Source organism: Pecten maximus, unplaced genomic scaffold, assembly GCF_902652985.1.
Source record: "Pecten maximus unplaced genomic scaffold, xPecMax1.1, whole genome shotgun sequence".
Taxonomy (NCBI): Eukaryota; Metazoa; Mollusca; class Bivalvia; order Pectinida; family Pectinidae; genus Pecten; species Pecten maximus.
This window is the reverse complement of record NW_022979591.1, coordinates 63,711-79,175: the sequence shown is the minus strand read 5'-3', so window position 1 is coordinate 79,175 and position 15,465 is coordinate 63,711. Positions and strand designations below refer to the sequence as shown.

Here is a 15,465-nt window from a genome sequence, read left to right as displayed (position 1 = left end):
ACAAGTCGTTTCGGTAGCAAGTCGTTTCGGGAGTCCCGAAAAGTCTCGGGGTCGTTTCGGTACATACGCGAGATTTTTCGGGACTTCGGTAGGTCGTTTCGGTACTAATAAAACAATGCAGATTCTATCATTTTTGTGTTTTCATTGCATTTTTAAGTGACTATAATTGCATCAACAATCTATTATTGGAATATAATGCTATAATGCTTACTAGCCACGACTCGGCCCAGTGGACACACAACGTTCGGAGAACGTCCGGAAAACGTCCTATTCAGGTCACAACGTCCGGGACTTTCCTACAACGTTGTGAGAACGTTTTATGTCAAACGTTAGTGCAACGTTAGCTTTTGACGTTGTAACAACGTTGTAACAAGGTTTTAATGCAAACTTTGTGTATTTGTTGTTAATTTTAAACGGCTTGCAAGTTTACACAAATGCCAAAGACATACCGAACGAAAACATCAAATTTCATGATAAATTTAATTATCTAATTGGCTCGAAATTTTATTTGTCAATAATGAATATGTTTAGATTAGTTTAAAAGCAATCTACGTCGCCTATAATGTGCCCTTATAATATAACATTGATCATTGATCCTTTCCTGATCCAATTTTGCCGTTAGACCTCCTTTTATACCAATAAATGTGATCAAACTCGAACTTACAGGCTTACGATAACAAATCGGTGTTACCTCCCTTTATGTTGCAATATATATCCGTCAGGGGGCAATACAAACATTCACATTCATTTCTAGACTGGATTACCTGCCTTAGTAGCATTTCTCTCCGCTAGGTTGCGCTCATGACTACTATTGTATTTTCGAAGCGAAGCCTAGCGGAGAGTAGAAAAACTACGGCAGGTAATCCAGTCTAATTCATTTCAAAACCATTTTTTTAAAACGACTTTCATTTCAGTTTTAACTGCATGAAAATATCATGTTTTGGTTGAAACCATTGCAATTTTTTTCGGGAAAAGAAATAGATAAAGAGAAGAAAAAACAGTATTGATATTTGCGCGGTAATTTTAACTTCCGGTTCTTTGTTCTGAAAACACACGTGGGCCGTACACACACACATTTCAATCGGACTGTTGACTTGCTGTACTGGATTATGTATTTGCTTTCAAAATAACATATGGAATCAGCTTTCTTCCTGAATACAGATCAGTAAATCAAGGTAAGTTCTATATGATTCGTATTTTGTTTATTACACTGCGTTTGATTTTGACTTGTGTTTATTTACAAACAGATCGGACATGTTATGATTTATCTTCACGTACGTTCGTACAACGGATGTACGATTTTGGTATCACCGGGCATAAGTTAAGTTTTACGCATATTTGTTAACCGAGCACGTTATGATATATTGCCGAAAAGTTTACGGTATATCAATAATTATTGTTTTGATTTTTTTCTTTACAGATTAAATGGTGATAACTGGATGCACCGAGGTAATCAGAGACATCAGATAGGAGTGATGGGAGGAGTGCAAGCACATGAACACATGGAAATAAAGACATTAAAATACTGTATAAAACAACTTGAGTTTTTGTTGTACATAATAGGTAACAATAGTAGAAATTAAAATAATACGACGTTGCGACAACGTCTATACAACGTAAATAAAACGTTGCCACATCGTAACTCAGTAACGTTGTGGTAACGTTGTATGAAAACGTTCCCCAAACTTTCATTTGCAACATTCCTACAACCTAAATGCAACGTTGCATCCTGACGTAACTGCAACGTTCTCCAGACGTTGTGTGCCCGCTGGGGGGTTAATGTCCCTTACAACGTTTACTGTAGACTACCACGTGATAACGTTAAATGATCAACACAAAAACAGCATAATTCTTGCTAAGTTTTTTTCATTAATATCAAACAATCATGATATACCGTCCATAACAATAATATCGGTAATTAGTATAACTCGATATTACAAATCAACAACAAATATAAGATGCGACCGTTGGACACATTAGACCAACGTCGGCATACGACCGTCGCGTTTGTGCTCTAACTTTATATATTTCTATAAATGTATATATTTCTCTAGCTTAACGTATTTAATTCCATACCTACATGTATGAACATAATGATTTAACAAACCTAATACGAAATAAAAAAAAAGTAATGAAATCACCCTGTATAGCCTTTATTTCTCGGGCATGGGTTGTTATATACCAATTTTGATTTTGATTGTATTGCTTCTGTAATAGAAGTTTGAAAATATGAACCAAATAATAACGTGTTTAGGTACGATCATAAAGGAAAGAACCACCAGTGCTGGTTTAAAGAAAACACTGCGCTTGGGGGTTAAAACAATGCCGTTTGTATTATCGATACATTTGTTGTCATAATCAAAATATCTGAAGCGTAATAGGTATTTATGAATCGTTTTAAAAACAGATTAATTCATGTTAATGTTGATTGAAAGTACCGAAACGACTTGCTCATGTCTCCCGAAACAACCCGCACTTCTACCGAAACGACTTCCGAATGTCCCGAAACAACTTCCGAAAAGGTACCGATAGGACTTGTTACAGAAACGACCCGACACCGCTTCGATCACGTGACATAAGGCTGCTAGTACAAGTTTCAGTTGATATTTGTAAATTTTAGGAAATGTTCTCATAAATGGATTCCTGGCAATCTGTGAATCAATCAGTAATTATTTTTCGCTTCATTTTTGTTCAATAAGTACATATTCGTTAATATATTTATACAGGAATAATAAACATAAATGAAATTAAAAATATCATTTTTCCTTATTTGTTTACCTTAAACATAACAGTAGGCAAGGTTAAAAATTATATGGTATATTCTTTGTAACCTGGTCCTTGATAGATATTTATCAGCAATTTTAATATTCTGGCTCATTGGAACATAACTACCCTTAATATGGTTGTACAGGTTACATGTCCCATGTTTACTATACCCCTGTATGGATTAAGGGTCATAGGTTTTCTCTTTGTGTAATGCTGTACTTCTGATCTTTGTAATAAAGTCCATATCTTATGTAGTTACTGTTTACAAGTTTTAATCGTCTGGTTCATTTCTAAAAAGTTTCTAAATGTTATGACACGGATTGGTATAGTAATATAGTTAATATTTTCTAACTTACTGTGTTATAATTTATCATGTGAGTATATATAAGAAAGGACAAATCCTATGAGGACTTAGCTGATATAATACGGTTTTGGTCCAGTTGCAATGATTAAATATTGTTGGTTATTTTTTAACAGTGTCAAGATGTCCAAGAAAAGAAAGCTTACAGATCCAAATGAATCCAACCACACTGAGGAGAGTAGAAAGAAAGATAGACGGCTATACTGCATATGTAGGTCCCAGGATGATCCTGAAAAAGTCATGATTCAGTGTGATTTCTGTGAAGAATGGTATCATCCGAACTGTGTGAACATTGATGGCGATGAAGTTGACGACATGAGTTCTTGGTTGTCCTGGATGTGTAGATATTATGGCATTAAACCCAACAATATCACGTACAGGTAAAGCATGCTTACCAAAATCTTTAATATTTAATTGGCTTTCAGATGTATCTAAAATAATATGCAATATACAAGAAATGTGTCTTGTCAAAACAATTCTGTGAAAACGTTGATATTTGGTATATGCATTGACCATATTCTTTGTTGGTATTTTAATTTACCCCTAAGTATTGTAAATGTTCCATTCAGTTTAATTATATTTTAAAACATAAATACTGACTCAAGATTAAATTTAATGGAGGGCAGAATCAATATGCATCTGAATAACTACCATTGCTATAGCTATCGAGGGACCAAACTGGGAACTTCTGGATTAAAAATCTACTGTTCATCTACAATTGAGTTCGAAAACCACATGTACAGCTAGCATTTTGATAATATAACAATATTTATATCATATTGTGTTGCAATGTTGAAAATATTTCATATGTTGGTTTTCAGGTCTCTTGGGATTTCAAGGAAGGGTGGCTCCAAAAACTGGATGGAGTGATGATTTCCCCATAGAGGATATTGATGAAAGAGTCATCACAGACCAAATCAACACAAAGCGTCATAAAGTGGAAGGATGGAAACTGTATCGAGAGGGAAGAGTGAACAGTCTCAGCAGCAACACAACAAAGAACCAGATATTTATAAGAAGTGTGTGCCAAGCAGCTGAGACAACAAGCTTACAGTGTTTATGTTTGTTTCAAAGAAGGAGGACAAAAAGTTAAATGGGTGACATGTTCATGCCCTGCAGGTATCGATGGCCAGTGCAAACACCTAGTTGCAGCATTGTATAGCATCATTGACCTTCATCATCAGGGTGTTACTAGTATTCCAGAAGTGAAGACGTGTACTGATAAGCTCCAAATGTGGCATGTTCGTAAGCCAGTTACAGATGAACCACTGCTGTTTAGCGACATTAACTTTGTGAAGCATGACCCTGACAAACAAATGAAACGTGATTTGTGCTGCAGCATCAAGGAACACAACCCTGTACCAGTGTGACAGAGGAAAAAGTGAGAAGGTTAGTAAACATTTACGATGCATCAGGTTTGAAACTGCCAGTATTGGAAACTATAAGGGCCAATAATTATGCACCTGTCGTGACCAAACAGTTATCTGACTCTGATCTATATGATGAGCTATATAGTGCTATCATAGATACTTCTTTTGGAATTGATCAGGATTCCTTTATGTCCACAGCAACACCAGAAATGAAGCATCATTTTGCTGCAGTGGTTGACAGTGACATTGACTGCATGCGTCATATAGAAAAGAACACAAGGCTTCAAAGCAAATCTAAATTTTGGTTTGAACAGAGAGAATACAGAATAACTGCTTCAAATTTTGGTTCATTTTGTCGAATGAAGGAAGCAACGGATCCTGTTAGAACGTTCAAGCAAAAGAAAAAGTTCTTCACCACAAGAAGTGTTCGACATGGATTAAACTACGAGGCAATGGCATTCGCAAAGTATGTGGAGAAGAAACCCTGTCAAAACTGTCCAGTTGGTCTTGTTGTCAATCCAAAGCTTCCCTTCCTAGCTGCAACACCAGACAGACTAGTAAAAGTTGATGGACAGCTCCGACTGGTTGAGATCAAATGCCCCTTTTCATTATTTCAAAGGAAAACCAAAATTGAAAACCAACTTAGGGACAAAAACTTCTACTTATATTCAGAAGGTGGTGAAGTACTCTTGAGAAAGACCCATGACTACTACTTTCAAGTTCAGTGCCAGTTGAATTTGACTGGAATTGATATTTGTGACTTTGTGGTTTTTGTTCCACCAAATGATATGACAACTGTACAAATCAAGCGTGACAAGGATTTTTTCCAAAAGCAGGTCGTGAAAGTTTGCAAAACATTTTTTTACTAAACTTTTACCAAATTTCGTTGAGGACCTACAGAGTGTTCATGTTTAAGTGATGTGTAGGACTATTTCAATTAACATTACTCCTTGATGCTGCATCAGTTAAAACTTTGAAAATTGAACTGTTTCCAGAAATTGACGGATAAATTTCTGTGAAGTATCAACATGACACAGAATAATATGAATTTAAAGCATTGAAAATCACTGATGTGTTTGAAGTGAGGGTTAAAAAGTTGTTTTCATCAAATACAACTGATTTCAATTTGACTTTTAATTAATTGCCTGAAAAATAAAAATTACTGGTAACTTAATACTACATGTACGTACATAGTAATTGTTATTTGTTTTCTCATGGTCGCATTATATTGTGACATATGATCAGCTTTTCCATTAATATATTTACCTGACCTCAGGACTTCCAATGCAACATAAATAAGTTTAACCATGTTTTGGAGATTTCTTTCTAATTATTTATGAATTCTGTTTTGTATTCATTACTTCTATACAAAAGCTCAAGTCCTGATGTTGGGTAAATATATTACTGTAAAAGGGCTGAAATTGAGCTAATAAAGTCTTCTGGAACTCCTTAGCTCACATCATGGAATTTGATTTTATCATTAGATTGTCAATTTCGAACTCTTCAATAATCTTTTATCTTACTCTTTTAAGTCAGTTTATTCAGAAGATGTTCTTGTATATAACTTGATAGTGATTATTAGGGCCCCGCATCGAGAGATGCGGGTGCCCTATAGTAATCAGGTTGTCCGTCCGTCTGTCTGTCTGTCTGTCTGTCTGTCCGTCCGTCCGTCTGTCCGTTTTTTTCTTCTGCACAAAAATGATTGAAGGAGATGAAGGATTTGTATCAAATTGGAACTGATGATTCCTCATGCATCCTAGATCAGATGTGTAGTATTTCATTCGGATTCAAAATGGCTGTTAGGCGGCCATATTGGATTTTAACATTAACATGAAAATACTGGATCTTTGTTGTTTTTAACTGTTCACTATTCGATTATGCAAAGTTGTCAAGAAATAAACCAAGAGTTAACTGACAGAATGATCAAACTCATAGTTCAAGGTCACAAGTTCAAAGGTCAACGGTCAAGGTCATCCTGGGTCGGCTTCAAAATGCCAGGTAATCGACCCTTTTGGATTTTAGCAGTCAAAACAATTTTGACATTTTCTTATCAATGAATGATCTTGTTCTCAATTGGAAACTTTGATTGCTTCAACAATTTAAATTCGTTTGAAGGATTTAAAAGGTCTAAAATTGTCATTTACTTTTTTTTTAGAAAAGGAATGTAATCCTATCATTATTCAAAAGGCTTTATTCAGCACAAATCATCTAATAACATGAAATGTTTGTGCTTACTTAGTTTTCCGACGTGATATCACCATCAACTGCTCCTATACCAATAACCTAAGTTGAATATAATATTATATAACTTATTGTAGTTTGTACTAATAACCTGGTTAATTATATAAATTTCCCATTGAAGTTTGTACTTATAACCTGGTTAATCTTATAACCTGATTGATTTTAATTTGTAGCAATAACCAGGTTAACTGTAATTTTGTTTAATAAATAACCTGGTTTATTAGGGCCCCGCATCGAAGATGTGGTGCCCTATAGTAATCAGGTTGTCTGTCTGTCTGTCCGTCTGTCCGTTTTTTTCTTTTGCGCCAAATTATTGACAAGAGTTGAAGGATTTCGGTGAAAATTGGTACCACTTACAAAACCGTCTGTTGCCATGGTAACAAATGGAGGTTTCTGATTGGTTGAAATTTCTATATTGTTCGATTTCGGTGAAAATTGGTACATAGTGGTTTTTAGGGAAGCCAAACACAATGGTACCACTTATGAAACCGTCTGTTGCCATGGTTTGGCGCACCCAGTTATGTAGGCAGGAAAAACACTGACAATAATTATTACATTTACCCTGAAGGGTCAGACACATAGCGGGGCCCTTTCTGACGTGTCAGTGTTCTAGTTACTTTCAGACTCTTTTCAAGAGAGCTAAAAGGGCCTAGAAAATATGTTTTGTAAATTTAAAACCAGCTTACATTAACGTAACTTCCCATAGGTGTTTTCTTTTCTATGAATGAAGATCGAAATAACCTGGTAAGAATCTTTTGACTTTTGAATCCTTTATAAAGGATTTTCAAAGGACTGATCAACGCAATTTTACAGTTCCTATATCTGTGTCAATACCTCCTGTGTTTAACAATCATAGTTAATTCGAGACCGAAATTGTGGTGTGTTTATATATATGAATTGATTGAAAACGTAAATTGAATTAAATAAGAATGTTGAGTTGTTTCTTTTAATTTTGTAAACAGTACTGGTGTCTTAACGTAGATTCACCGGAATTATGCTATCTTAGCAGCCACGACTGCCATAGTTACCAAACATGTATGACATTGTTGTAACTGTCTGTGTTTATAAAGGAATAAAATTTGGCAAAAAAAACCAACAAACTAAAACAAAACAAATACATTTTTTTTGTGTTTGTTTGATTTAAATATATGAATTTAATAGTTTCTTTATTTCGTTTACGGTGGTATGAACGTAATGGGATACAGACATATTCTATTGTAACCCGCTATATAGAATATGTCTGTATCCCATTGCGTTCATACCACCGCAATAAAACACCGTTCAATCCATATATATTTCTGTTAAAAATATATATAGAACAATGCCGAGATGGGATACACCGTGAAATATTCATATCATTTTTTCTTGTTATGCCTTAACTATATTGTGCATAGAGAGTGCATAGAGATACTCTAATAGATTACATAAGCAGGAATATTTTCATATTGACATACTCCTAAATGGTTCTGACAGTTACAGTGATGATATAAACACTCATATCTTTAATAATGTAATTAGATATATTAAAAACACAAATAGACTATTACATTAGTCATTAAGTCAAAAGTCGGGGTCTTATTCAAGTCTTTTGTACTGGAAGTCTATTATCTATTAGTTGGTCTTAAGGGTAAAGGTCAGACTAAACCAGTGTAGGATATTTAGTGGTTCATTAGTACATGTATATTTTTGATCAAATTTTTGATCAGATTAAGATCTTAGTTAAATTGTATTTGTCATGTATCCTTGTATATAGTTGATGAGATATTATGAACATCTTAAAATTTTGTTCATGTCTGTGCAGTTTTGCGCAAGAATCTGTGTAGGTGACCCAGTTTGGATGAGTAATACTAAACCATGTAATACTCTGAGTTTATAATTAATTATTCTAAGTTGGAAAGAAAAAGTTAAAAACACATATGTGTGCATAGTGTCTGCCTGGGTTGGGGGGAAGGTGTGTATTCAAATAGCATGCAATATCAAACATATTTATAAATTCTAATTATAACAGTAATGGAAAACCCACTTTATATATACATAGAGAATTTGAATTTCTTTCCCCTGTACATATACATGTATAACATGTGCGAGTGTGTGTGCGTGTGTGTGTGCAATACTAAATATTACTCTATATCGTATGCTATTAATACCGGATGGTTTCTTTTTTGTTAATATTGTAGAGAAAACTGGTGTGGGTTATCACCAGCCTTCTCTAGAAGACTAATGAATGCTCCCGTATCCCAAAACCATACAATACAGTGACTACTCACGTTTGGTGCGTCTATTCCGTTCGCTGGTTTGAGATAAAGAGGGCGCTCTCCGTCACTTCGCGGGATTACATACGAGCGCACCTCCAGCTCGTGCACGGAGCGAGTTCCTACCAAGGGAGATCACTCTCCTTGGATTTTCACTACACTCCTCCCCGTTTTATGAAGGCCCCCTTCTGGACGTTGGTTCCTCAGGGCAAACAGGTGGAGAGGAGTCGTTCAGGATGCTCATGGGTCCAAGATTAGCCTGTGGGTGTCCGGGTCGAGGAATCTCCCGTGAGGAACAAGTGGTATGAGCCCCCTTAAGCTAAACTTTTAGTTTTACCCATGAATAGGAACGTTACTTATTTTGAACCGTTCCCTTCATGGAATTTTATATTGGTATAATTTATTTTAAGCCCTATCATATTACCTAGGGTATATGAGAAAAAGAGGGGAACTATTGTTTATTTTCTAACGTATTTCATTCTTCTCTATTGGCAGTTCTAGACATAACTGCCATATAGACGACGGATGGCGGGGAGCTCTTACTCCCAAATTCCCTAACTATCAATCCTGCTCCCTTTGAGCGGACACCTATAATTTTTATACTCTAGGGGTGAAATTTGAGAGCTGTTCCGAAGGCCCCAGCCCGAGTTACCCCAGGGGATCCTTGAACAACTACGCTTATTTGTTTTTTTTTTCTTTCCTAAATTACCGACTCTTGAGGTTGTTCCGAAGGCCCCAGCCTGAGTTACCCCAGGGGTTCCCTGAACAACCTTACTATTCCCTAATTTTATGTCCTTATTGTAATTGTACTGTAACCTTATTACCATTATTTAGTTTCAAAAAAACCCGTTATAACTTCCCCCCTCCCTTCGTAAAGGGAGATACTTTGAAGTTTCAAGAAAATCCATAATAAGACCCTATAATGGCTGTTGGTCTAGACGTCCCCCGTAGGGGCGTAGCTGGCATACTTACTGGCATTGATTGAAACCTCCTGAGGGGCGGTTCTATGGGAGGGAGTAGACCCTCCTGGCAGTGGTGTTCAGCACCACCGCCAGCTGGCCTGGATCCTCCCCCCTTAGACCGGCCAACCCCCGGAGCACGTGCCCCAGGAGCCAGGGAGTGTTGGGCCCCTCCCCTGCCCCAGAAGGCACCAGATAGGGAGCATCCGACTCCAATAGCAGTCTGCTGGAGTCATGCTCCCTCAAGACCCGGCGAGAGGCTTCGGTCCTGAGGGACAGAGCCGTCACCCCCAGGTACAGGTTTGGGAGGTACCTCTCCCAGTGCCAATGTATCACAAGCTCGGTGGCGCCGGGCACCTGGCGAATACATTTCAGGGCCGAAGCGGCCGCTTGGCCGCTTCCCCCGTCCCTGCAGTGAAGGACCAACGGTAGGGAGGCCCTGACCACTGCCCTTTGAAGGACCGTGGTCAAAACGACCTCCTGCCCTTCCGTTTGACCCCTCCTGCAGGCGACTGGATCTCTGCATCTCGGCCGGCAGGCGCAGTTGGTGGTGAGGTCTATCCCGACCTCCCCCAACGCCCCGCAGGCCGAGTTGTCCAAGCACCTCAGAAATGGTAGAAGGTGCTGGCCCTCCCCCACCTGATGAGGGTGCAGGCCCACGGATACCACGATCCTGGTATCTCCCTGGACCTGCGTCCTCATCAGTGACCAACCCCTCGGGTAGGCGTAGTTAGCTACCCCCCGAGTAGGGTGATCTCTGCCTTCCCCCCTCCATCCTCAGCCCTCTCCAACTCGGCGAAAGACCTGCCTCCTGTCCGAGCTAGGAGGGCGTCGAGGTGGAAGTGGCAGTCATAGACTGCCACTCGGGAAGATCTAGTCGGGGGAACACCGGAGCCCGGGACCAGAAAGCGCCCGGACTCACGGTAGCCCTCCCTCAGGTGTGGGGGCATCTTGCCCAAAATGGTCAGCTGGAGCCTCCAATAGAGGAGACTCCCAACGGACCGAGGAGGCGAGGGGGAGACATCCCGGGGATCTTGGAATTCGGAGTTGATGGCCTCCGCCACCTCCCCTTCTCGCAAAGAGAATTCCCCGGAAGGCCCCTCCTCTGTAGGGAGGTGTAAGCCCTTAATCAGGCCTAACAGCTCCCCGACCTCCTCGCACCCGCAATCGTGGGCCTGAGCGCAGAGCATGCGTCTCAGACCCGCGATCCACGGGGCCACATTCTCCTCCAGGGTCCCACGATGACCAGAATGGCCATTTAAGTGGGAGATCCTGGAGGCCCCCCCCCCCCCCCCCCTGCCGGCAGGTGAAACAACCACCGTCCACGCTGGCTAGGAAGTTCAAATGAACTTCCAGCGCGTGGGACCGAAGGTTGGTCACCTCCCTATGGCAAAGGGGGCACAACTCGCCATCCCGGCAGACACGGACGGTGACTGAATCACCGTCGGTGTTTGCCGGGCGCGGCCGGGATCCCAGAGGCCATTCTGGGCGCTTCCCGGCTAGGGAGGCCGCCGGCAATGCTGTAGGCTTAACGGCGAAGCCAAACTGTGCATTGGACGCGGCCTCCCTCTCCCGTTTACGGGCCCGCTGTTGATTTCTCTTGTGCGTTTTCGCCGAACCCCCTCCTTGTATAGGAGGGCGGCCCGGCGAGGGCAAAGGTCGATTTGGGCCCGGAGTCCCTCCTAATCCCCCTCCCTGCATGGGAGGGCTGGACAGGGGAGACTCTGAAGCGGGGAGCCCGGATTTGGGGGTGTTACCCCGCCTCCTCCGGGATCTCCTCCTCTTCCTAGGGTGGAGGACACGGTCGGCGTCTCCCCATCCCCAGGAAGCGCTTCCTGGTGCAGATGTCCCCTCGGCTCCCGCGGGGATCACCCCGGGTATTAGCAGGGATGCTTTCTCCGCAGGGGTCGAGAGAACTGGACCGGATGTGGGGTGGCTCATGGAAGGTGCCACCCGGGGTTCCAATGGAACCGCGGAGGCCTTCATTTCCTCCATGAGCCTGAGGGTGGGCAGCGGTACCCCTAGGGGCACCTTCGGGACAGCCAGTGGCCCGTCCGGGCAATCAGCAGTCCTGAAGGGTATCCCCCGGGGATACAGTCGGGGCTCTGGACTGGCCTCCTGGGGATCAGATTCTGGCTCCCCAGAAGGCAGGCCCGATGTTTTAGTGGGAGTGGGGCCCCGGGTTGGTGAAGGGGTATCCCCCCCGGACGTTTCAGGGGGAATGTTGTCGCCCTCGAGGTCCGTGTTCTCCGGCTCTGCGAGGGGAGCACGGACGGACCCTGGGGGCGAGGAAGTCTCCGACTCCAAATGAGGAGTCGGACCCTAAGGAGGTCCTCGAGCCCATCTTCCCTGTGGTGTATCTCGAGGATATCCATTTGTAGTCCTGCAACAGAATTGACTGAGAGTTGCATTGTATGGACCGGAATAGTAGCATTTTCTATCTATATACTCCTATACACCACCTGCATTTGTGCCTACACACACCACCTGTATTCGCTTGCCTAACTTACCTACCCCCCTCCCGTAGTGTAACCTAGGGTAGGAAGTAGTTGTCAAATCTACGGGGTTGTCTGGTTTGTCTCCCCGTACGTGTTACTGGTTTATTCTGGTCCCCCCTCAAAATGCTATCGAGAGAGCCAACGGTATTCGAGCGGTTCGAGACCCCGGGGCCTGTTGATGGTTTTTTCGGGGACACCACACTTGGCGGTGTGTTACTACCGCTTCCGGGGTGTTTCCCCCCACGACTCGCCGTCGGAGCGTCATTGTCCTCCCCTGAACTCGCGTTACACGGGTCTATGTCCTCCTCGTCCGAGGGTACTTCCGTCCGCGAGGGATCATCGTACGCGGCCTCCGGTAGGAGGTTGTGTCTTAGGCGACGTAGCCATATGGGAAACGTATCCCCCGCGTAGAGCTTTAAGCGATCGTGGTGACAATACTTGGCCCCTCTTCGGTTCCTGATCTTGTAGACTGGGTGTTTGCATGTTTCTTCTAGATATGGTCCCAGCCATGGCGGCTTGAGCTTGGAGCTCCTCCCGACTTTGGTGGATGAATCTCTTTTGTATACTATGTCTCCCACCCGAAATATGTTCTCTGTCAGTTTTGAGTCGTGATCTCTCTTCTGTCGGCGCTGTGTGCGTCCTAGGTGTTGTCGAGCTAGTTCGTGTATACGGGAAAATGACTCGGTGAGGTGCCTAACCCATTGGTGGGACGTCTCCGCCTTAGGCGGTGGTGAACCCACCATCAGGTCCAAAGGCTGAAACACCTCCCGTCCCAGCATTAGCATGTTTGGGGTGAATCCCGTGCTTCTGTTCTCAGTTGCGTGCATAGCCATCTTGATCATTGGGAGGTAGTAGTCCCAAGTATCATCCTGTCCCTGTATGCAACATCTCACCATCTGCAGTACTGTCCGGTTTAGGCGTTCCACCTGTCCGTTTGAACTCGGGTGGTAGGGTGTTGTGCGGGTTTTGGTAATCTCTAGCAGTTGACACAGCTCGGTGAACAGCTGACTCTCAAAATTACTGCCTTGGTCTGTGTGTACCTGGAGAGGACACCCGAATGTGGACAGAATCTGTTCGACAAAACTATACGCGACGGTTTCCGCGGACTGATTCGGGAGCGCGGCCAACTCGACCCATTTAGTGAACTGGTCTACCATCATTAAGATGTATCGATTTCCGGCTTTGCTGGGTGTGAAAGGTCCCAGTATGTCCACATGGACCCTCTCCATGGGGAAACCTGCGTGGAAGGTTCCTAAGCTCGTTCTAGGCTTCCTAGTTTTCTTATTGCGGGTACATGTGGTACAGGAACGGACATGCAGTTTAGCATCCAACCTCATCGTGTGCCACCAGACATGGTGTTTCAGTCTTTTGTAGGTCTTGTTCTCCCCCATATGGCCCGCTACGGTGTGATCATGGGCACAGGTCAAGGCCATCGCTTGGAGTTGTTGTGGGAGAACCACCCTGGGACGTTGGTGTCCCTCTGGAACGACGTACAGCACTCCCTGCCTGATGGATAACATGGCGCGTAGCAACCACAAAGCTTTCACGGATCGACCATACGAGAATAGTTCTCCTTCTGTCGGTTCGATGTTCTGGTCTAACCAGTGGTAGATTGGCGCGATGCAGGGGTCCTGGGTTTGTTGTTTACCCAGGGTCTCACTGGATAATCCTTCCATCCAGTTAACGACTGTGTCAGGTCTTCCTGAGGGGTCCCCCTCGTTGTCAGAGTCGTCCTCGTCCGAGGAGGTTGCATCCAAATGTGAGGCTGTCGCCCGCTTGATACTCCCCTGGAGCTCCTGGGTTTCCTGGGAGCAGAAATTGCGATGAGCAAGGGGGACTACGTCGTCTACATCCTCGCTGAACCTCTCCCACTGCTGGTGCGCCCTCTGGCAGAACTGGCACCCTCCGCACGGTAGATTCTCCACTTTCGTTCCCGCCTGGTAGCAATTGCAACTTCCTCTGGTGTCCGGAATCCGGGAAAGGCCATCGGCGTTCCCATGGGTTTTCCCAGGCCTGTGGAGTATCTGCATGTCAAATTGGGCCAGTTCCTCGAGCCAGCGAGCCAGCTGACCCTCGATATGCTTGAACCGAGTAAGCCAGACTAAGCTGTTGTGGTCCGTGCGTACGAAGAATTTCCTGCCTAGGAGGTAATGACGGAAATGCCGGCAGAACTTCACCACTGCCAGCAACTCTTTCCTGGTGGTACAGTATTTACGCTGAGCGGGAATCAGTACGTGGCTAGCATAGGCGATGACCTTGATCTCCCCGTCCTGTATTTGTGACAGCTCTGCTCCTATGGTGGTGTCCGAGGCATCGGTGTCGAGTATGAACTCCCCTTCACCATCTGGGTATGACAGACACTGTGCACCACACAGGGCTGATTTGACTTGCTCAAACGCTTGTTGATGTTCCTCCCCCCACCGGAAATCTACTGTCAGCTTTGTTAGCTCATAGAGCGGTTGAGTAATCCCGGCGTAGTTGGGAACATGATTCCTATGATAGTTCGCAAATCCCAGGACATGAGTTTAATCCTGTCGGTGGGAACCGTCCAAGACTTTACTGCCTCCATCTTCTTAGGGTCAATGGAGACTCCTTGCTCGTTGACCAGGCGACCCAGGAACACAGCTTCTTTCCGGAATAGCTCGCATTTCTTGGGCTTGAGCTTTAACCCATACTGGCGGAACCGTTCCAAGACTTTCCTTAGCTTGTTGAGAGTGTCTGGGAAGTTCTTACCGAGGATGACTATGTCGCCCAGATACACTAATACTTCGGACCAAGTTAGTCCCCGCAGAACAAGGTTCATGGCACGCTGAAACGTTGCTGGGGCGTTACACAGCCCGAAACCCATTCTGGTGTGTTCGAATAGGCCGTACCGGGTTATAAACGCCGTCTTCTTCCGGTCTTGCTCGTCAAGGACTATCTGATAGTAACCGGAGGCCATGTCCAACGTTGAGAAGTACTTGGTCCCCTTCAGCGAGTCCAGGCAGTCGTCTATGTTGGGTAATGGGAACCGGTCTT

The 15,465-nt window shown here is 43.4% G+C and overlaps 2 protein-coding genes across 2 annotated transcripts; one reads left to right on the top strand and one right to left on the bottom strand.

Annotated features, from left to right (window-relative positions):
• The first annotated feature begins 3,209 nt into the window (after positions 1-3,209).
• Positions 3,210-5,664, top strand: LOC117319004. Its single transcript, XM_033873917.1, has 2 exons — positions 3,210-3,507; positions 3,949-5,664. Exon 2 carries the CDS (start codon positions 4,686-4,688, stop codon positions 5,364-5,366), a length of 681 nt encoding a protein of 226 aa, XP_033729808.1. The 5' UTR covers positions 3,210-3,507; positions 3,949-4,685; the 3' UTR covers positions 5,367-5,664.
• A 4,330-nt stretch (positions 5,665-9,994) lies between these two features.
• Positions 9,995-10,651, bottom strand: LOC117319006 (3'-5' ssDNA/RNA exonuclease TatD-like). The gene has a single exon (XM_033873918.1). It carries the CDS (start codon positions 10,649-10,651, stop codon positions 9,995-9,997), a length of 657 nt encoding a protein of 218 aa, XP_033729809.1.
• Between the last annotated feature and the right edge of the window lie 4,814 nt (positions 10,652-15,465).